Here is a 23,312-nt window from a genome sequence, read left to right on the forward strand (position 1 = left end):
CCAAGCACCAATCGACACCACAGAAGAACAAAAGCGAGCATCACATTAGGCACAGGCTGGTTTTGTAACATCACCCGATTAATTGGTCATCAGAATTTTGTTCTGGATCGAAATTGGCATCGGCAGCAAATAAATAAATAAATAAATAAACCATGTCAGTTGGGTGAGGGATTTTTCTTCTCTGTTCTATTTCTTTATTGGGGTGGTAATTGCAGTAAAAATTGTTTTTTCGATTCCGCCCCCCCCCAAAAAAAATAGTAGGCTTACTCCTTTTGCTCGATGAATCAATAAAAGGCATCGCGGTGAAAAATCTCAATAACAGAATTCTTTATTTACAAGGCAATAGCATCAGCGAAGCCATATCAATTGACAACTTGCATAACTGTGGTTTTTAACTTCTCATGTCACTTTGCATAAAACACACGCTCACTCGCGCGCACACGCACTTGGGCTGCAAACGAGGGTGGGGGGGATACAGTGTGATTCTTGTGAACAATGCAGGAGCGAAAACACACGCGCACTCACGCACGCACACACACACACACATCAGCTGTGGAAAAGCAAAAAAGCGTTCCTGGGAAAAACTCTGTTATTATAATCCATGAACATATCGCGCTTCCTTATGGATCATGACGTCGCACCCGGTTCGTTTTGTACAAGTCATTATACAAATGTATACACACGGCCACGAAATATACAAGAGCGGATGAGATCTAAGGCATTTTGCTAGTTTTTTTTTTAGCTCTAGGAAATTGGCAGACAATACAAAAAGGGCATTACGAGTAGGAAAAGCAGTTTTTTTTAGGGGGGGGGCAGTTTAGGGGTCGGAAAGTGATCGTTGCACCTGCACATGGCTTCTCCACACGTTCTTTGGAAACAATTTTGCAAAGGGCTGGGATTAAAAACGCTTCAATGGCTCATTTGATACAATCAAAAACAGTGTTTGTCGAGGATTGCCAAGGAAGTTGTAATGGGCCCTTCAGTGCGAGCGCGCCGAATGAAGACGATGATATGTTCAAGAAACGCCATCTCCGATTGGACCCTGTTGACCTGACATCATCGATATTATCAGAAGTGTGTCAAAAAAAAAAATCTAAATTCTGAATTTCAACTGAGGTGGGTGAGGGTTATTTGGCTTTTCTCCATGCACCGTGGCAGCACATCAAAATGGTGGGGAACCGTTTTCCGTTTCTCCAACAGACATAATGATAATTTGGAAAAACAGGATTCAGTATGCATTTTGTTTCAAATATTCAGACATGCGATGGAGGAAGAACAGTGGCGCCTTGACTTACAAGTCAAATTCATTCCGAAAGCCCGTTTGTAACCCAAAACTCATCTCAAATTGCAATTCCACATTGAAATTAATGTTAATGCAATTATCCGCTCAAGGCGAGTTTTTTTTTCTCTCACAGGACAAATCATATCTGCCATTGAGTATTGCTGGTCTGTTTGCGTTCAAATAGCCAAGGCTTAAAAGGCATGGCGACGTGGATGCTATTTGTAAGCCTTTCTATGGTGTTTTGCATTGTGTGTTAGCATTGAGCTAATGGAATTTCCAAAGACAAAAAAAAAATCAATACAAAAATATTTTTGGGGGGGCTGAAGCAGTAATTTACATTGGAGCAACTTGAAATCCTATATTGACATTAACGGCTACAATGTTAGTTAGCGCAGGGGGACAAAAGCTTTTAACTTTCCATTTCTTTGTAGTGAAATAATTAAATACAGTGGAACCTCGGTTCTCGAACGACTGAGTTCGAACAAATCGGAGTCCGAACCAAAAAAATAGAGAAATTCTTGCTTTGCAGTTCGAACAAACATCGGAGTTCGAACGCCGGTATGACGCGTGAGTGCGTACGCGAGGGTGGGATGCTGAGCGGCGTACGGGTGTAGATCGCTCTCTTGCTCTCTTTGTGACCAACTGTTGTCGCGTGCGGACGTGCTGCGTTTTGCTCTCGCGTTTTATATAGATGTACAAAGTGTTTTAGCCCCGAATCATGCCTCCAAAGAAAGTCAGTGCAAGCAGCAAAGGAATGGTTTCGGTGTTCGAACAATTCGCTTTTCGAACAGGGTTCTGGAACGGATTATGGTCGAGAACCGAGGTTCCACTGTATAAATAAAAAGTTTGCTGCCTTGGACGGTTTGAGGGCACCCAAATAATTTTTTGGTGAAGTGTCGTAATTCTCTTAGCTTTATGTTGAATATATTCCAAACTGGAAAAGCAAAAAGCAGTTTCGACCATTTATTTTTTTTCTTCCAAAAAATTGTTAACCATCTGTCATGTTCTCTGCCATCATCGAGCGCTTGTGTCACATTTAGGCTTGCAAGTCAAAGCAAAAACAAAGCAACAATTGTATCTCAAAACCTTCCGGTGCTGTGATATCCAAAAGTGGGATGGCAGCGGTGTGAGAAAGAATAGTGGGAAAAAAAAAAAGAAAACAGGACTCACTTCTCCTGCCCTGTAACGTTGAACGCAATTGTCACAACGGCCACTGACGTGCTCGAGGGTTCCGCGTGAAAGGCACTGGCGAATACATTTCGCTTGAAGGGGGCGAGACTAAAACAACAGAATGGACTAATCGTTAATTATTTTGAAATTAACGATTTTATATTCTTATTACAATGACATTTTTAGTTTACAATAACATTAAAATGTTCTAAGAATCACAGGTTCCCCACCCGTGTCATTTAACAGTTATTAAAAAAAAAAAAAAAAAAAAGTGCGGCGCAAAAGAGCCACGCGCCATTTTGGGTGACTCACTGCCTGAGGACGTTTCAATATGGCTGTCTGTGTGTCGGTCAAGAGCCAGTGCTGCATAATCTAAAACGTGTGTGTTACAAACGGCATTGAAAAAGGGCGTTTTAATACTGCATCCAAACACACTGCCCAAAAAAAAAAAAGAAAAAAAAAAAGGTGTCCTTATTTTCAATTAAGAAACTGTACAAAAATTACAACAAAAAAAAAGTTATTGCTCGTTTACATGACACCAAAATGCACCTAGCAGCTTGTATGAAGCATATATATTTTTTTAAACTCCAGACAACATAGAAAGCACTTTTTTTTTTTTTTTTTAAATTGAAATATATCGTATGGCTGTGTTGACTCGACCGGTCTTGTTTGGTGGTGGTCTACGCTAAAGGGAAGAGAAGCAAAAGCGATTTCATCTGTACACTGTATACACCACGGCCACGCCCAGCTCTTCTTTGTACCGGTTGCGCTGAAAATCAGCAAATATGCCCCCCCCCCTGCTGCCCACCCACCCAAAAAGAAAAACAAACAAACTTGAAAACAAAAATCTAATAAATAGAAAAAAAAAAACACCATGGTATTACTTATTGATATATACAATTCATTCAATTTAGACTTTTTTTTTTTTTTTTTAATCATAGTCTCTTAAAGTCTCGGATACTACGAGGATAAAGCCATCTACAGGAATTATTCTTATTAAAACGGAATCTATACAGAAAAATAAAACTTAATTTAATACACTATATAAACCTCAATTCGTTCTTCTTCCGCAGTGTTTCACACTACTCCACCCCTGCCACCAGGACAATATGAATAATCGTCGTCATACAATAAGGAAAAGCTTCAAAAAGGCAAACCTGGCTAAAGTTTTTTTTCGGGAGAAGCCACCAAGAGTCAGGTTTTCCTGCTTTTTTTTTGGGGGGGAATATTTGAGATGAGATTGTAAATAGCCGCAGTCCGCTGAGAGGAATACATTCATCAGGGCATGAGGGGGTTTGAGGGGGTTGGTTTTTTTTTGTCTCCCCCCCCAGTACCCGGGGGCTTACAGTAAGTCACACTACGGTGAATGCAGACAGAAGCCTGGCTGTATTTTGTAATCTTTGAGGGCTGTGGCTCGTTTACATGCGTGTACACTTTTTGTCGTCGCTCCAGCTGAGGTCCAACTCAATACGAGTCAACAGTATTTCTGCAAAGAAAAAAAAAAAAAAAAGGCCGGCATGATATAACACAGAAGTGGTTGACAGTATAATCGTGCACGCTAATGGGCAAACGGTCAATAATTGACATAATCCAAGTGCCAATATGTTTCTATTGTCTGTTCAATCCAGACGCGGGTGTTGTTATAACCGCCTGCTGAAATATTGATGGGCTTTTATTGGCCCTGAAAGCACCGCGGAGAAGCTGCGGTTAACGACACCTGGCGGGACGACATCCGACGGCGTGTCGAAAGGGGGGAGTGAGGAGGCCCTTTCGCAACGTACGTTCATCTTGCTGTTCTATGAAAGCAACTTCGGTTGATGTCTTTTACTGAAACATACTTCTTTGTCACGAATTGTTTGACTACTTTCGTATTTAGGCATACCTGTGCCACCATTTTGTGGCATATTAAGTTTTTTACATTATTATTTAAAATGCAAGACAAGTTAGATTTTTTTATTTTAACTTTGTGACGCCCTCCTTACCTGCTCTTGCCCCATGGAGGGCAAGCCGGGCGACGACATGGACGTGACGCCCATCTGGCCCATTCCTGGGACGCCGTTGTACATGCTGCCGTTACTCTGCTGCTGCTGGGTGAACTGAGGGGACGCCTGCTGTTGGGAGAACATACTGCAAAGGACCAGAAAGGGCCAGAAATCACAAAAGCTGCTTTTCCACACCCGCTTCAAAAGTTTTATTCCACCCTCCCCTCCTTACCTGCTCCCTGCCACGTTGCCCTGATTCCAGCCGTTGATGTCGGGCGAGCCCTGGAAGGGGGCGCCGCCCGGGCCCTGCTGCATCATGGGGGATTGCTGGGCGTGCGCCACCCGCGGGGACAGCAGAGGGCTCGGCGGCGCACCGGGACCCCCAAAGCCACTCTCCGCCTGCTGGCTCATACCTGCAGCGACCGTGTGTGTGGGGAGAATGGGTTGATGAGACAACACCATAAAAAAAAATAAAAATAAAAAAAGAAGAATAGAAAGTGTCATTCAATGCATCCAAGAAGGCATTCGGGATGTTTACTGCAAGCAAGCAAGGAAGCGATGAGGCCAGAAAGGAAAATGAATCGGCCTATGATGGATAATTGTGGATTATAAATTTATGATGAAAGACTTGAGGTTCGAAAGATAGTTCAATGCAAAACTAGAGTTGTTGTAAAACTCTTTTTATACACGTTTAATAAATGCTCATAATGATTTGAAGTAGAACTACATTTCTGTGTTCAGGGCGCCCTCGGGTGGACACAACGTGTATAACCACTTAAATAGTTAGTGAGCGGCTCCTTCTGTGTTTCAACAAGCCCGAAATCTCACAAATTCTTTCGTGTGTGAGCATGCTGAGCAAACTGTTTGCATTTATTTATATGATGCCTCGATATTCAATCAGAGGCATCCCAAGGAAAGTTAGAAAAAGATTTAGTCCTCGACAAGTTTCACTAATTGACATGGAATGGGGTTGTGTAAAACAGAAATTAGCCCTTGATAAGTATTCACCTTGATTAAGATAAAAAACATCACTCCAACATTTTAAGAGTTATTTTTAGTAAGCTGATATGTAGTTTTCATTTTGAAAATGTTTTTCTTATTTCATTTATAAAATGTTTTTTTTTTTTAATTCGCGTTTGGGTTATGGTGCACACACAAACATACACAAAGGGGATTTGAGGAGAACTGCGTGTTTGTGTGGGGGTGGTGGTGGGGAGGTCGGGGGTAGCGGGAGCAGTACCTGAGTTGGGAAACTGAAAGGCACTATGCTGCATTTGGGGGCTGAGTACGGCCCCGTACTGTCCGCCCATCATGTTTGTGTTTCCCATCATCATCTGCTGGGAGGAGGAGGAGGAGGAGGCGGTGGAGGAGGAAGAGGAGGAGGTGCCATGCAAGTGCAGCTGGGGGTTGGCGGGGAGAGACGGCAGGCTGGGGGAGGAGAGAGGCGAGGAGGAGGAGAAGGGGCTGCTAGGGGGAGGTGGCGAGGCCAGGCCTGTACCGGTACCGTAGCTGGGCGGGTAGGGGAACTGCTGGGGGTTGGCCTGGGGGATCCGCGGGCTACTCATGTTGGGCTGCAGGTTGAGGCCCTGCGCCCGCATGGCCAAGCTCCGCTGCTGCTGCTGCTGGACCTGCTGCTGCTGCTGTCGTTGTCGCAGGTGGTTGCTCAGCAGCTCGCGCTGACGCTGCGCCAGCATCTGGGCGTTGATGGTCCCCTGCGGTCAAGACCACAGAGTGTGGGTCCATGTTCTCCAGCTTGCGGAGGTGATTGGTGGCTTACCTGATTGGGAGCGTTGGATCTTAGAGGTAGGTTCACATTTGACACGCTACTCATCTGAGTCATCATTGGCTGTCGGTTCTGATGGGAAGAAAGGTGAGAAAGCAAAAAAGATAATTACAAGCAAACTGCAAGCATTCACTGCCATTGATGGGTATTGAAGCCAAAATTTGTTTTCATTTTACCTTTGCTGCTAGTGAATGAGTTAAGGAAGCCAAATTTATTATTACAATACTCCAAAAAATGCGCCACAAAAAAAAAAAACAAGGCTTTTTTTTTTTAAAAAAGTCTTCCGTTTACGCATCAATAATAACACCATACATACATCATTCAACAGTAAGACAAACCTGCTGCGACTGTAGTCGGTGTTGCAGCTGCAGCCGCAGCGTGTTGGGCTGGTTGGGCACCACCCCGACGGGCCTGAGTCCCGCCCGGGCCTGCATCCTCATCATTGGGTAACCGGGACGTGGTGGCATCTGGCCGGCCATGGGGTGGAAGCCCGGCTCCTGCATGGGCGCGCCGGGGTAGCCCCTCTGCGCCATGTGGGACGGGGGCGGGCCAAACTGCTGCTGGGCGTACATGGGGGGCTTCGGCTCCAGCATCATGGAGGAGGGGTCTTGCGGGAACTGGTCCTGCTCTAGCGTCTGGTTCTGAAAGGGTCATGGGTAAAAGTATGATAACTAAAACTAAAAAAAAATAAATAAAACTCGCTGGTTTCACTTTGTCCAAAGACGACGGGAATCGTGGAGCGGACCTGTTCGATCAGCGCAGGGATGCCGAGCGCCCGGTCCAGCTCTTCCAGGCCGTCGAAATCCTTCAGTGCCGTGTACAGCTGGGACATAAGGGCCCCCTCGTCGACCGGACCCCCTTCGCCACCGCCGAGGCCAATGCTGCACAACAAGTCCTCCTGAGGAGTCGGGTGCAGCGACCTGGCCAGAGGACAATGCCGAGTGGGGTGTTAATGTGTGGTTAACATCTGAGATGGTGCTGAAAATGTGAAGTTGCTGTCATTTAAAAAAATTTTTTTTAACCTGTTCTGGTTGATGAAAGCCGTCTGCTCAATGGGCATCATGCTGTCGGGCCAAGGCGCCGTCTGATTGGGCGGAGCCTGCTGCTGCTGTTGCTGTGAGAAGTGCCCGACCACACTGATGTCCATGTCAGGTTGGGCTTAAGGGGTAAAAAAAAAACAAAAAAAGAAAAAATTGGTGTCCGCAGTTTCTAAGGTGGAGGTTATAAACTAGACAAAAACGGCTTTGGCAAAATTTTGTGTCCGAGGGCCACATTTGAAGATTAAAACAGACAACGCAAAGGACATTTGAAGGTGAGGTTAAAACAAAAAGTTGTTATAAAATAATTGAAGAAATTCATTGGTACAATACATAAACTGATGTAAAATACGCATATAAAATTCTTCATTTACTTTTCTTACAGATAACCGATTACTGCACATAACTTTTAATGATCCAAATTTAGAAACAAAAAGATAAATTAACGCAACGAGATGAGCGGCAACATCGGTCTTCTTTCTCACCGTTGGGCATCATGGAGGTCTGAAGCATTTGCCGAGGGCCTGGCTGCCCGCCCGGCCTCATGGGAGCGCCGCCGGGACCCATCCGACCCTGGGCCAGCTGCGGCGCCGAGGCTGAGCCCGCCCAGCCTTCCTGCTGCTGCTGCTGCCGAGGAGCGCCAGGACCCATAAGTCCTGGATGGAGAGGAGAGTGACTGAAGCGCACCAGCGGGACTAAGCCATGTAACAATTGCGACAACAAACCTGGGACGACCATGTTGGCCTGGCTCGCCATCATGCCGTGTCCTCCCACCATGCTTTGCTGCTGCTGCTGTTGTTGAACAAGCGTATATGGGCTGGTGGTCCTCATGGGGTACTGCGGTGATGCGCTCATCTCCAGCGACACACTCCTCGCCGGCCCGCCCCTGCCCGGCCGCATGCCACAGAAATCTGGAATAAAAGAATTGGAAATAATTTGTTATAGACATATCGCAAGTCAATGTAAAATGTCATTGACAGGCGAACAGAAAATTAGCATCATGTTCCGGGAGCAATATTTCTTCAAATAATGAATATTCACAAACAAATGTTAGAGCTAATTAATTTTGTGGTTATTATTTCAATTCATTTAAAATCGAGTTTTGGTAGTTTGAACAAGTACAACATTTTCATTTCAATGAATAATCATTGGTCGGATTTCAATATCAATGAAAAATAATCGTGATGACTTTTTCCACAATGTACTGGATTACAAAAAATGTTTCAACAACAAAAGCATTACACTATTGGAAAATGTTATTCAGTGGTTCTTTCATCGACCACTAGAGGGAGCAATCATACCAATACAATAGTGAGAGTATTTAATTGTTCTTCCCTCACCACATCCTGCTGGCATAAATAGATCAACAAACACTTTGTGGCTGTACTAAAGGCAGATTTTTTAGGTGTGTGTAATGTAGTTAAATATTTATTATTTATTTTACAGACTGTGAATGCTTTTGCCACCTCTGCTGCCACCGTGGTTGAGAATCACGGCGCTTCGGTACTCACTGGTCGGCCCCATGCCACCGCTAACATTCTTGTGCTGAGGATGCTGCGCGGCGGCGGCGGCCGGGCTGTTGTCGGACATCTGCAGGATGTCGTTGATGATGTTTTGCTTGTCCATGGGGCTGGGCAGCGAGACGGGCCGCGGCTCGCAGAACAGCTGCGGTTGGGCATTCTGCAGGTCGTTCAAGATGTCGTCCAGCTCTGACGACTGCAGGGGGGGAGAAGGAGATGGATGACACTTGAGAAATTTGAAGACGTGGAGAGTCAGAGGGGGGCTGAGGTAAATAAGTTGCAAGTGCTACAAGTGGCCACCAGAGTGCAGCAAACGAAGACTTGCTGAGCGGCCAACTACTCAACAGCTGTTTTAACAGAACACCAAATGAAGAGTGATACTTCAAAAATAGTCGTTACAAATGAACTTCACCCAAAAGTAAGTGAATTAGTAAAGGAATTAATCCTACAAAAATGTAATTAACGACCAGGGCATGTACTTATTCCGATATTTTTGGGGAAAAATGCGTCTCAGAATCCTGTTTTTTTTGTTTTTTTTTTAAGCATTTTTTAAAGGACCTGTTGCAAAGAGTAAAGAGTTTATACCATTGGCCCTGATTGAAGTATTTTCATTTATTAAAATAGAAAAAAATCCAGATGATCAATAGATACCAACATTTTCCCTAACTTCAAAATCCACTTGATTACAATACACCGTTAGTTTTGACTGAACAAATTAGGCAATGACAATTAAACGAAAAGAATGCTGGATAAAACCAAATATTTAACCTACTTAACAGCATCAGGCCTGGTGAGTGACGTGTGTGCCAGCGAGTGGAGTCAGCCACTGCTAGCTTTGGTTAGCTAGTCTGCGTGTTGAGTGTCTGTTGCGAAAGGTGGTCAATAAAAACGCAACAAGCATGTATCTGAGAGCTTTTTTTTTTCTTTCCCACATTTAGAGGCAGCGTGACAATCCACCATTTTGGTCAGGATATACATGATCTAACATTTTCATAGACTTTCATCTGGCGGCAAGCCGACAGGCTATATGGGAGTGCTACAGTCAGTGTGGAGGGGGGTGAGACAGTGAAAAGCACTAATGAGGTCAGGAATGATGTAATGCTCCTGTACACTCTCACTTGCATCGCTTCCTCTTGCTTGCCCCCCCCCTCCCCTTTCGCTTTCTATTCTCTTGGCCATACTGCTTTGCTTTTATACTTAATGGCTCCTCTTTCTATCAATCTCTCCCCGTTTTCAAGGCAGCAGTGTAACGCGAGCCGCATCCTGTGCAGGAACATTGAGGGTACACTGCAAAAACTGAGCATGAAGGACAAGGGGGAAAAAAAATTAATAATGTGAGATTCTTAATAACGTCTCACCTCCTTTCTCATGTGACCATAACCGTATTATTAGTGTCGTAAGGTAAAATTAATGTCGTTTAATTTGACAATTGCAAGTGGCATGAAACAGAATGATAGAATTTCTTATTTTAGGCGAAAAAGCTCTTGCGTTGAAACTATCTGGTAGGAAGAAATAACTACAAAAAGAACAAGCACGCATATATTTGGCCTGGATTCAAGATATCGATCTTTGGTTTGATTTTAATTGTGTTTAGTTGGGGGAAGGAAATTGGCATGTCAAAGAAGGAATGTTGGGCAGTGAGGCCATGTCACGGGGTGGGGGGGGGAAGGAAGTGCTTTCTCTCATGTCGGTCAAAGTTGATGACAGTGGAAAATGAACACACACACACAAAATATTCCCCGCTGCCTTTCGCCACAAGTCAACTCTGCTCTGATTTCACATGTAGTCCCGCATCAATAATTCAGCTCTCAAACAATTGTGAGCATTACAGGAGGGTGGGAGGGAGGGAGGCTTGGTTGACACTAGTGGGAGAGAGAGCAGTGGGTGAGGTTAGACACCCCCCACCCAAATCGAGTAGTCATCGGTCACACATGGCCGAGCAGCCATTCACCAGCAGCCCACTCGCCAGATAATGAAGTCGTCACAGCGTCCGTGACTAAATACAAGATACTCTCACACACACACGGCGAGAAAGGGGATTTTACAAGTACTGTACACTTGAAATCAAATATACCGCCTTCCAAATGAAACATTTCTAGTTTATCTTTCCTAAAGTCAGTTCAATTTATAGGGAAAAAAATGGACGAATTCTCCTACAGTGATGCCTTGAACCCCAAAACTATATGGCGGCGGCAAACTTCACAACGACCATCAATTCACATCTGCGATGCGGCACAAAACAAGATTTTATTTGGTTGCGAGATGATTGTTTGAACCAATTACTCGATTAATCGATGGATGATGAGTACAATACGCAATTATTTGCCACCACCCATTCAAAGGATGCTTTAACTAGACAGGTTCTCAGTAGGGTTGAGGTCAGGGGACAGCGGTGGCTAAACTCAGACTTTTTCCCTCCCTTATAACCAATGCAGCAGAAAACAAAGCCTCGCTGCTGGCGCTATTTCTAAGTGGTTTCCTCCTCACCACTATCACCATGGCAGCGGCGAGGACAGGCAGCGGCATATGGCTCATCGCGTTCACTCCGCCTGCCGAGGCTGGGCTCTCCTGGGGTTATGTGCGCCTCCCCGTGTCGCTCCCCTCTTTGTTCCCATGCTATGCCGGTCCATATCATCTGAACCCCCAACATTCCATGTTTTTTTTTTTAATTTTGGGGGGATATGTTCCACCTATACCCGCAATAGGTGAAAAGTCTCAAAATTAAACAAATAAATCAATAGTTTTACAACACAGACTACAAACTTGGGCATATTCGAAGACACTCCCCCAAAAATTACGGCGCCTTTATGGCGTGATGGGTAACAGCGATTCTGCATGTGAGTGTCTGGACGTGGGCTGTGGCACACAACAGCTCCTGTCCTAGTGTACTCATTGTGTTGGTGTTTTACAATCACGATCAGAATCGCCTTCATTGTCATTGTAAACAATACAACGAAATGTTAACGGTTTTCCGGCATTCAGTGAACGGCTGAAAAGGGCATCGACAACTGTGGCTCTTCTTTTTTATATGAGAGTATTACAGTAAGAATACAGAAAAAAAATGGAAATCACATTCATGGTAATCAAAGTTCTTCTTCAATTTGTGCAGTGCATAAATGGCCTCGCTGATATGTTATGGGTCGTTGTCCTGCTCCTGTCCTAACCAGAGAGCTCTTGAGCTTGAGGTTCCAAACCAATGGCATCATTTAGGAACTGAATTTTCGATCTACTTGCGCTCAATTAATGTGGCGCGTGATCTGACCTGATTTCGAGACCCTCCTCCACACGTTACCCTCCAACGAACACGCTCTACAAAGCGTGTTTTTTTTCTTTCTAAACGCACAGAAATTCTGTGGACGTGTGTAACGTGTGTTGCGTGTTTTTAAAATGGACAGGTGGGGGGGGGGGAGAACATTCGTAGATGAGACCAAATGAGTGTGTTAAATCATAACATTTTTATAATTTTAATGAGAAATTTCTCTCATTTTAAATGATCGGTAATTAATTCAATTATAATTAACCAGTTATTTAATTATACATATTTAAAAATATGGTTATATGGACATACAAATGTGTTATTTTAAATTATATTATATTATTAATTGCTTTATTTACTTTTTGTTTTTAAATAAATCAGAAAATGTAATTCATGGAATGAATGAATTTTAAATGAAAAAAAAAAAAAAAAAAAAACTAACACTACAAGTCTGTAAATTCTCAGGGAGCCTGATGAAAGACTGCAGCGCATATCTGGCCCCCGGGCCACACTTTGCCCACCACCCATGCAGCACACGGCCATTGAAATTTCACCAGCAACACTCTCCCTGTTCATTCCAGATCCCCTCCTCCCTCACTTTGCCCGTCTTTCTTTCTTTCAGTGCCAGCCATGACCAGCGATGGCTGCCAAACCCGCAGATTCCCGGGCCAAACGCGAGCAGGGATCAAATGGCCGAAGCACCGCGGGGGGGCTCCTTCCAGATGTCACATCCGTTTGAAGCGGGTGGGACGCAGCCTCCCTTTGCTCACGCCGCCAAACCAAGTCTTAAAAGATATGTTGCTTTTTGGTTGAGACACCTGTAGTTAAGAAAAAAAAAAAAAAAAAAAAACGGCGGGAAGTGCCAGATATCCACAAAGTGGCTTTTCTGTGGAGTAGCCATTCAATAACTGGAGCGCTTTCCATCACACTACGGGAAGTCGCTGATCTGATTGCATGCGCCGCGTACACACACACAATGTAAAAAGGGAACCGGTGGGCTGGGGAGACGGCAGTTTTGGACGTTAGAACTTATTAGCCGCGGCTACTCGCCGAAGTTCCAAACATATTTGAATGTCTTGTTGTGTGACCTTGGGTTGTCTCAAGGCATCCTGCGTGGACCATGTTAAAATTGTTAAATGTGCAGCATGAGCGGAAAAACAACAAGAAAAGAGATAGAAACTGACCTGTTCAGCTTGATCGTACCCGACGTCTGGTTTCTCCGTTTTGACAAGCGGGTGTTTGCCCCCTTCCGCCTTCACCTCCCCGGGCTCGAGTTTGGGCGCCTTGTCCTTCAAGCCGCCATCGTCCTTGTCCAGCAGGTAACGCAGCAGAGCGTTGTCCTTCTTCTTGGGGCTGAGGGGCTCCTGCTTGGGGGTGCCATCTGCGCCGGCAGCACCCTGGCCTTGCTCCTGGCCCAGCTCCTTCCCGGTGGCCTCGGCGGTGAGCTTGGCCAGGTCCACGGGAGACGTGCTGTTCTGCAGCAGCTGGTGAAGGATTTTGTGTTTTTCCTTGAGGGACGTGGCATGCGTAGTGACGGCGGCGAGCCCGCCGCGGACCCCGGCCGCTTCTTTCCCCTCGGCCCCCGCGTTAGGGGACAATGGCGTCTCCAGAGGCTCCGGTTTGGTGGTGAGCAGCTGCAGCAGCTTGGTGTGGCCCTTGTCGTGAAGGCGAGAGTGAGCGTCATCCTCGCGCTCGTCTTTTGGGTCAGCCGGGTTCATTTCCGTCGGGCCCGCTGCGTTTCCGACCTGCACCGCTTCGAAAGAGTCCGCGGAACCCGGTCCCGGTCTCGACATGGGATGAGCACCCGATCCTGGCGGGACGCTCACCGGGGAGCCTATCCTCCGATCTGGAGAGCCCAGCGTGTGCCCGTGACCGACTGCGTGACACTCGCTGAGGGCCTGGAGGGCTGACAGAGAACTGCTGGTGTAGCTGTTGCCATGGCTGCCCGCCGCACCGCCACCCATCCCCACCGGGGAGGGAGAGTGAAGGCCGACACGCGGGCTACCCGCCCCCCCGGGGCTGCCGCGATGCCTTGGGGAAAGCATACAGTTCTGCTGAGGCGGATGCGGGCCGCCCACCGGGCTGGGGCTGGCGCGGGAGGGACTGTTCATTCTCCAGTTCTGGCCCTGCTGCGGCGGCTGCATCCCCCCCGCGTGACTGTGCGGTGGGGGGCAGCCGTAGCGGTAGCCCTGCATGTGTCCCCCCATGGCTGCCGGCTCTCTCGGGCCGGCGGGGCCCGGTGGAGAGAAAGGCGTGCTGTTGCTGATGTCTTGGCCCTGAGGTCCTGCGCCTGGCAAGCTGCCCGGGGTTGGGGGAGTCATGGACGGGGTTGAGGAGTTCATGGGCTTGGGAGCCATGCCCGTGGCCTGGGCGCTGGGTCCCATGTCCTGGCCCAGGGCGCACACCGTCTGCTCCCTGGAGGCCAAACAACAACACACAGCCGCATTTACGTTCGCTCAGTGCTTCTAAATTATTTAATGTTACACTCCCCACTCATAGCAAGAAAAAACAATTTGCGCCCCCCCCCCCACGCAGCAACTATAAATAAGAGCTTTTTTGTTGCAAAACAAACCGACACCGTAGAGTTAATACTTGCTAAGCACAATGGGCAAGGATAGCACCACTGCCACCTACTGGAGTGGATCTGCAATTACACTTTATTGTCATACAGTACTGTCTTGCGCTCTATGTATCATAAGATGATTTTTATGAATGCCGACAACCTCATTCACAGAATGTGAACCAGGGACATCAGGGTTCGAACAGGTAAGTAATTTGCAGAGAAAACATTGGCGCTATTGGATATACCTCTGGAGAACATGCACCGACATGTAAAGCTGAGGTTCGTTGGTGGCGTGAGAGCGCACCAGTTTGCTCTTGGTGTGGGCCGACACGATGGTTCCGTCCGAGAGGGAAAAGCGGTAGATGGGGCTGAACGCATGGCCGTGGCGAAGCACTGGGGGTAAAAAAAGGTCAATCAATAAATTAAATACATAAAAAAAACAAAAAACAGTGAGGTTCATGAGTCGGACTGCGAACAAAAAAAAAAAAACAACCCCGGCGAGCGTGACTTACCTTCTTGCTGATGCCGTTTGGCGAAGGACATCTCGCCGTCGTTTTGCAGGTGAAAGCGTTGGATGCAACGACGCACCAGGTCCTCCCAGCCCGGCTTCATGGAGGCACGCAACAGGCTGGTATCCAGGGAGGTGATCTTGCCTTGAAAACAGCAAACATTAAACACAAGTATTCATTGGAGGGCCAAGTTAAAGCCGGCGTTGTCGAACTGTTGGGATGCAGGCACCCCTGAAGGGGTTTAATTCATTCTGTGATCGCGCTCGGAAACCATAAATGAAGACATGTCAGCAAGCTTCGAGTCAAAAGCCACAACATTAGGCACACGCTAATGTGCGTCGACTGAGAAACCAGGTCATGCCATCTGTCAGGCTAATGGATCTCGTTAAGACTGCGCTTGCGATGCCGCTGTAATTGGACTAGCGCGTTAGCATCGAGGGCAGCACGGTGGCCTCGTGGGCGGAAGGTCTGCCTTACGCTTTCTGACGTTCAAATGCGTCTGATTTGGACCAGGTTGTCCTTTCTCTGTACCTTGGAGGTCTTGGCGTGTGATGAAGCTCTCATGCGTGGGCAACATGGGCCTTTCCTTCATGGGAACCCGGCGAGCCACGCAGATCAGGCACGACTGGAAGTCTGAGGGCGGGGAGAGAGAGGTTCGAGATGAGGACGCATATAGCAGCATATTGAAAGCCCCGAGGAAGGGGGAGGATGACGGATGATGTCAAGAAAATGAAATGCATGTTATTCCCAGGCAGCATCATTAATGGGGTTATTAATGAGGATGTGGAGCAGGGCGCACCCCCGCGCCACCCCTCGTCTTTCATGAGGAGGAGCAGCAAGGGAAGCGATGACCTTTGAGTGTCAGCGGCAGCGCGCGCTCGAGCTTTTCAACTCACATTTCCCCCACTTTTAAATAGTTGAAAGCGTTTTTTCGTTATTATCGTACATTAAAATCAATAAAACGATTACCATTTTGCCGTTTATTGATAAAAGATCAATGCCAATGTGATTAAAAAAAAAAATAAAAAGAAAATCGTTCTTTGCACTTGCGTACCATCGCCTTCCTCTTTGATGGACTTGGGCTCCGACACGGCGAAACACTGCATGGTCTCGTACTTCTGCTGCTGCTGCGGCTCGTGCTCGTGCGCCTGCTCGGGGCTCTCGCCGTGCGGGTTGACCAGCATTCGGCAGTTGAAGGTGTGGCTGTTGCGTCTCGGACCCTCGCTGGACCACGGCACGCCGTTCACTGTGGGAGACGCAAAGGTGCTGGATTTAGTGGGGAGAAAATTCAGGGAGATGAGGGTTTCGGGGGTGTTGGGTTGCCAAAGACAGAGCCTGCAAAAGCTGAGAATCATTTGCAGGTACAGTATGAGCAAGTACTATAAAATTAAAAAAATAAAAGAAACAAATCACAGCTTTGTGGAAAGCAAAATATATGCACATGGGGTGCAGGTTTTATTTTCGTCCACTTGGGGTAGCCATCCATACATTTTGGCAGAACTGTAGTATCTGTGCTTTAACTGCGTGCGCTTTTCAACAATGTCGGTGAAGGAGTTTAAATTTGTCTGACAGTTAACTGACAACACCGTTGAATCGGCGGGAGCTGAGGCGAGCGGCAGGTCGCGCGGGAATGTGCGCTTGCGTTTATTTCGACAGAAAGTCCATCCGAGGCTGTATTTAACCGAGAGAATCAATTGATTCCAACTAGCGGTGGCACGCTATATTAAATTAGCGAGCGATTTTTGGGAAGACATTCGGAGCCGCCATAAAGTTTGCAGACTAGCTCCAAACATACGCATCTCCTCGAAAACACGCACACACAACTCGCTTCACTCGAGCAAAGTCGCGTCCCACTCCATCTGCTGATCTCATTCGCTGCATTGATGATAATCTCCCAGTTATCTGGGACACAGCCCCGCGCTTGATGCTTTTTTTTTTTCTTTTCTTCTTCTTCCCGGTTGCTGCTTCTTCTCCTCCTCGCCACTCGCTCTCCCGCCCAGATGGCCGAGCACTCGTCAGACCTCAATCCCAGGCAACGAGGGGGTGGAGGGACTGACATAGATTGAAAAGCACCTCCGGTGCTTGATTAGTGGCAAAAGAAGCGGATGTCCAATCGTAAGTGGTAAAGAAATTGGTTCCGTCATGCTCATGCAATATTACAACAGTTGGGCTTTATTTTTCTAAGGGAAATTATTTTCTTTAGCAATATTATGACAGAGTTCTCTTCTTATGGCTTTGCAATATTGTAACTTTACTGTCGTATAATCAAGACAGACTTTCTTCAAGCAAAAATCCAACTACTTCCTCGTGAATATTTTTAAAATAAATATATATATTGTTTTTTGTGTAAACTTATACATTTTCTCTTCAAGCTATTTTCGCCCTCATTTTATGACTATTCTTGTCATTTGTGCAATATCCTGACTATTCCTGTCAAAGCAATATTTTCTCACAACATGAAGGCTTTGGTAAAATGACAACAATTGGCTCTGATGGAAGTCCGACTTATTTCTCGCCAAATAGCACAATTACAGAAGCAATATTACATCTTTTTTTTTTATGGCAAGAGAACTACACAATGGGAAGCTGACAGCGAAAATGGGAAAGCAACACCCTTGAAGATGAGCCTATAGGAAGGGAGCCGCGGCTGACAGGGGAGAGAACCTGAAAAAGGAAGTTAATTAGCCGAGAAGGGAGCAAGACGGAAGGAGAGCGCTCGGGGCACTAACGCTATCGTGATATAGGAGAGAAAGAAGAACGTATAGATTGTATGCAACGACCTCAAAGAAAAAGTAGAACACATCTGAAGTCTACCCAAAAAAATTTAATAAATCAAGCCGCCGATGGTAAATAGGCAGGACTCGAAGTATAAAAGTCAAGCAGCGTCACGGACGGGGTAGAACGAGGGCTCACCGAGGGATTTGGGCAGCAGGTTCTTGATGAACTCGGCGTGGTCGCCGACATGCAGGACGCTGTAGACGCTGGTGTTCATCAGCTCCTCCTGGTTGTAGTGCAGGTACTGCGTCACGTTCTCCGACACAAACACGATGTTGCCTTCCATGTTCACCACGAAAAAGAAGCCGTCCAGGGCCTGTGCGGGACAACCAACCAAAAGATGGAAAGGGGCTGCTTCTATTAATTCTTTTTTTTTTTTAGTATCCTATTTTTAATGCCACTTCTTTCTCATTTAAATATATAAATAAATGACAAGACTTTTTCCTCACATAAATTAAGATTTATTTTTTTTATTCAGAATTGTTTTTCATAAGAACCATAAATATTCCTGAAATTGCAACTTTTCTCTTGAGATATTACAACTCAGGGTGGGTGAGTCGAGGTGATACCAGCTTTATTTTCAGGTATCGAGTAATAATAATAATAATATTGCCTTTATTAGTCCCACAATGGGGAAATTCGAGATTCGAACCCAGGCCTCCTGGGGAGACTGGGTCCTGAACGCGGCGCCTTAGACCACTCGGCCATCCTGGCAGCCAATAATAATAATGCCTTTATTAGTCCCACAATGGGGAAATTCGAGATTCAAACCCAGGCCTCCTGGGGAGACTGGGTCCTGAACGCGGCGCCTTAGACCACTCGGCCATCCTGGCAGCCACGAGATTCGAACCCAGGCCTCCTGGGGAGACTGGGTCCTGAACGCGGCGCCTTAGACCACTCGGCCATCCTGGCAGCCACGAGATTCGAACCCAGGCCTCCTGGGGAGACTGGGTCCGGAACGCGGCGCCTTAGACCACTCGGCCATCCTGGAGTACTCACTGCCGATACCGGCCAATACCAAAGGCAAAGAAAACCCGAATGAGTAATGTATGTTTTGTTATTGTGTGAAATGAAATTTTAGATGCTTCAGAGAGAATACTCGTACAGGTCTTGGTCTGAAAAAAAATTGGTATCAAACGTACTGTAAATAATTAAAATTTTAGCAAAATTTTTATAATATTGAGAAAAAAAAATCATAATCCTAATATGACTTTAATCTAATAATGACTACATTCTCATAAAACTCTGACTTTATTAATTCATGACTGGTTTTAAAAAAACAAAACAAAAAAAAAAAAAACACGAGTCACAATGTTTCATTTTCTCTACGAATGCAGAAATAAAGCTTTCCGAATGACCACATTGTACCCGGGCAATTCCGCTTGTTTGGCAATTATCCAGCATATTGACAAAGCACAAGCTGTACCAATATGTCGGCAGAATGACGCAACACTCTCGCGTCCATACGGCCATCCATCACTCATTTAGTACAAAAGGCAAGAGCGCAGTGAATGAAGAGGATGAAGAGAAGCACTTAATTGAAAAAAAAAATAATACAGCCTCAGGTCAGCCATTACGCACAAGATGGTGGCAATTAGGCCATCAAATCACCCGCAGCCCTTTGGCGGGAGCGAGAGAGAGAGAGAGAGCGAGCGAGAGAAAAAAAAAGATTTTTGGTGCTTGTTAATCTGAGGTGGTTCCTCTTCCACCTCTGTGGCTGCGACGAGGATAATCACCATTAGACTAATTGTTTGCAACGTGCGTCCGTACGGTTTTAATGCATGAAAAATATGCACGGACGTTTCCCAAAGTCGAGCGCGGCTGAAAATAGAGCGGCGGCCGACATCATTTATCGCGGCGCGGTAAGTGCATGCCGTGCGAAGAAAGGCCACGCGCCGGACAAGTAGGGCACATCGAAACGGAGCAAGCCTCCTTCCGCACAGCGCTTGCGTCAGTAATGTTGCGGGTGCTCTGGTTTACAAAGACCACTGACATTGAGAAATAAAGTCATTGATACGAGAAAAAGAAAAAGGTACCGTCTCGAGGAAAACGTAGGATAAGACTAGCAAAAAAAAAAAAAAAATGTTATGAAACAATTAGTCGTTACGAAAAAAAATTATGACCACCAAAAAGTTGGATGAGAATTTTTTTTTTACTATAATGCATTACGTTGCATTACGACAAAATGGGGGGAAAGAGTTGTAAAAGAAGAAAATATGAAAAGGAAAATATTACCAAGAAAAAAGTTGCATCAATACGGTAAAACAAATATTAGAAATAAAGGCGGCATATTGTATTGGGAAAACATTAATTCACAAGAAAAGCATGACATTGCTATTATTATTTTTTTTTTTTTTAAAAAGTTGTTACAAGAAAATCTACATTATGTGAAAAAATATTTTCACTCGTTACAAAAAAGTAATGCGAGAAGAATAAATTGCATTGAGGTGAAAACAGTCACACGAATAGGAAAAAAAGTTATATTACGATCAAGAAAAAGTGACCAAAAAAAATTGTATTATAATAATAATAATATCTGTATTAAAAAAATGGATACGCATACATTATATTGTGACTTTGCTGCGGTCACGCTCTCATTTTGTTTCGCCGTACACCAAATATGTCAGGCACCACAGAAGCGGTGCGGGTGCGTTTTTCTCGCCTATATGCTTCCCTCTTAGCGCATCCTTTAAATGAACACAAGCTATATTTAGCCCCCACGAGTCAGTGTGTCGATTTGGTGACGCCGGACGAGGAGAGCTATAAATAGCCCTCTACGGGACATATCTAAAGGCCGACGCGAGAGAAAAGTGAAATGGAGAGAGCTCGAGAGAGGTTGTCATAGTGGTTGAAAGTGTTCAGGATGAGCGGACACGAGTCGCTTGTATCTCGATGAGTCAATTTAAACGTGCGCACGAAATACGTAGACGCCCACCTCCAGCATCATGGGACCCAAGGCATCTTTGTCAATCACGCTCTGGCCCGTCGACGAAACATCGGCCTTCTGCACCTCCTCCTCGTTGGTGGTGGCTGCTTTCTCTGTGTGTGGACACAGTTGGGATATTACAATTTAAAAAGAAAAAAACGACAAGAATATTTTGTGTATGTAGCTGTAAAAAAATGAAGTGGTGACACAGCAAAGAAAATGGGCCAATATTGCAAAGATGGTTGCAATATTATAGCGCAAAAATGACATCATCTAGTGGAGATAATGTCGTAACGTGAAAAAAAATCCAATAACTATAAAAAAAAAAAATAATCACAACATTAAGAGGAAAAAAAAAAAAAGAAGGAGCTGATTGCGTCTTTAACAACAATATGCCATTTTTTTACAAAGTCTAAAGGAGCGCCGCTTTTTACAGCTTCCTTCACACTGCCGCCGCTTGTTGGCTCCGACACTCGCCGCCTTCACTAGCCGAGACAGAGCCACGCCGACGTACACACGCCGGCTTGTTTACGGATCATGTTTACCCGTCCCCAGAGAGGCGACTTTTTCGATCGGCTCCTCCCTACGTCTGAGGCGCGCTTCTTCTTGCCGACATTGAGTGATGGCTCCGTACAGCCTGGCTGTGGGGCGGGGGGGGGTCGCTCGGTGCGGCGGCGACGCCGTGCGGCCCCCCCGCTGTGTCCCGGAGAGGTCCCGCTGATGCAAACATCATTAACACCTCATGAGATGAATGCGCGGGTCTGTGTGGCGTTGAGCAATCTTGGTGTGGAAATATCACTTTGCATCCGCGCCAATTGAAGGCACGTGATTGCATCTTTTTTTTTTACCCCTCCTGTGTTTAAGGTGTGCTTCTGAAAATTCAGCCCCAAAAGTAAGAGGGCACTTAGAACGGTATGCGTGCATTTTTTGTCTCTTGTCTTGCTATTTTGATAGCGAATGATTTTCTCTAAATGCGATGCTTTTAATTTCGGAAAAATAAAACATGAAGTTGGAGCTTTTTTCTCTGTCATGACGCCACGATCAATCCTGCAAAATTTTGACATTTCTCATAATTATGACCATTCCTTCCAAAATCACCCCTTTCTTTTCATTTCTTTTAAGACTTGTCGGCAAATTGACGACTATTAAGAAAAATGTAAATAAAACAAAGTCTCAACATTGCGTGGCATGTCTATCAAAATATCGTTGGAGCGACGCAACGCCGAGTTTGAGGGTGACTTTCCCCTTTCTATTCCATCGCTCATGTTACATAACAAATCGTGGCACATAAAACAAGACGACATCGCCCGTCCACGTATATAATTAGACCACACCGAGTCGAGCTGAGTCCAAAACGTTCTCAACCTGACGTCTATACTCTCCTTCGCGGCAACGTGAAAAATTCAAACTATAATTGGAGCTAAAATATTTTTGAGTTTTTCAAAAGGAAAGGCAATTTGTATGAGTGTTTGTAAGGATAACGGTGCTCCTAAAAAAAAAAAAAAAATAAAAAAAAAGAGCCTTGAGTGACTTGAGTGAGCTCAAACGAGCATGTGGGCAAATAATTCCGCAGCGCCGATTGATGCGCCTGATGTTCTGGCTCGGGACGGTGGAGGGAATGCCAAAAGAGCGCTCTGGATTATGCACGTTACATGACCGAGTGGTGCAAGGAACCTTAATCAAGCTTTATTCTGTTTAGGACAATATTCACTCGCACGGGCGGCTTTCGAAACTTAAGACGAATGTGCATTAGCAAACTCGTGTCAGCGGCAATTATTAAACCCAACAGTGCCATCTACAGGACTCAAAAATACAACAACTGGTTCATGAAGCAAATTTGAAGCTTCATTTTCCCATCATTAGGCGTTGGCCCTTGAGTCATTTTTGTGGATCCTGTTATGAGAGACATCTCAACCTTCTTCATTTGAACTCATTCACTGCCAGCCCAGGTCAAAATTTTTGTCTTCAATATCCGTCAATGGCAACGAATGAGTAAAACACCAAAACTGGTGCCAACGGCTATTTTTTTTCCTTTTAACGTTGCAGGCCGTCTTTTCATGGAATTTAACCGCGCCGGCGCCCCTTACCGTAATGAGGACAGACGCGACAGAAAAACGGATGGACGGATAATAATAGGCACCATTTGCGAGCGTTCGCGACGGGTGAGCGTACCTTGCTCCTTTATTTGCCGGATCTGCTTCACAGTCTCCTTCAGGATGGCACATTTGTCGGGCTTGACATTGAAGTTGTCGATGTCGTTGAAGTTGGCGAAGATCAGCTCGGCGAGCTCTTCGATGTACTTGTTCTCATGCTCGCGGTTGCGCTTCTCGTTGCTTCGCTTGGGACTGCGGACAAACAAAGAGACAAGAACCGATTCATAAGTGATCAAAAACAGGCTTTTATTTATTTTTTTTCGGGAATCAAATTCTTGAGTCCCCTCAATGGCATTACGAAGAGAGGCTGAGTTGCGAGTTGTAGGAGTTTAAACAGCACAAAGAGCAAGTTGAGC

General features: G+C 45.7%; 1 protein-coding gene across 3 annotated transcripts in view; it reads right to left on the reverse strand.

The window, feature by feature from the left end:
• Window positions 1-312: 312 nt before the first annotated feature.
• ncoa2 (nuclear receptor coactivator 2) overlaps window positions 313-23,312 on the reverse strand; it is a 35,294-nt gene continuing 12,294 nt past the window's right edge. Inside the window, exons 4-22 of one of the 3 annotated variants that reach the window (XM_088283067.1) lie at window positions 22,976-23,148; window positions 20,813-20,916; window positions 18,016-18,193; window positions 16,157-16,348; window positions 15,634-15,735; window positions 15,106-15,246; window positions 14,839-14,986; window positions 13,215-14,445; window positions 8,766-8,970; window positions 7,980-8,165; window positions 7,740-7,910; window positions 7,240-7,375; window positions 6,963-7,137; window positions 6,556-6,858; window positions 6,212-6,289; window positions 5,675-6,146; window positions 4,667-4,847; window positions 4,435-4,579; window positions 313-3,938 (exon numbers count right to left, since the gene is read on the reverse strand). In XM_088283067.1, coding sequence (XP_088139193.1) covers window positions 3,927-3,938; window positions 4,435-4,579; window positions 4,667-4,847; window positions 5,675-6,146; window positions 6,212-6,289; window positions 6,556-6,858; window positions 6,963-7,137; window positions 7,240-7,375; window positions 7,740-7,910; window positions 7,980-8,165; window positions 8,766-8,970; window positions 13,215-14,445; window positions 14,839-14,986; window positions 15,106-15,246; window positions 15,634-15,735; window positions 16,157-16,348; window positions 18,016-18,193; window positions 20,813-20,916; window positions 22,976-23,148 — 4,333 coding nt within the window. In that variant the 3' untranslated portion in view covers window positions 313-3,926. The remainder of the gene's footprint in view (window positions 3,939-4,434; window positions 4,580-4,666; window positions 4,848-5,674; window positions 6,147-6,211; window positions 6,290-6,555; window positions 6,859-6,962; window positions 7,138-7,239; window positions 7,376-7,739; window positions 7,911-7,979; window positions 8,166-8,765; window positions 8,971-13,214; window positions 14,446-14,838; window positions 14,987-15,105; window positions 15,247-15,633; window positions 15,736-16,156; window positions 16,349-18,015; window positions 18,194-20,812; window positions 20,917-22,975; window positions 23,149-23,312) is intronic. The other 2 variants (XM_088283069.1, XM_088283068.1) reach the window with 2 other exon arrangements.

The sequence above is a fragment of the Idiotropiscis lumnitzeri genome, chromosome 19, assembly GCF_059441095.1.
Source record: "Idiotropiscis lumnitzeri isolate Australia: NSW breed Sydney's pygmy pipehorse chromosome 19, RoL_Ilum_1.0, whole genome shotgun sequence".
Classification (NCBI taxonomy): domain Eukaryota; kingdom Metazoa; phylum Chordata; class Actinopteri; order Syngnathiformes; family Syngnathidae; genus Idiotropiscis; species Idiotropiscis lumnitzeri.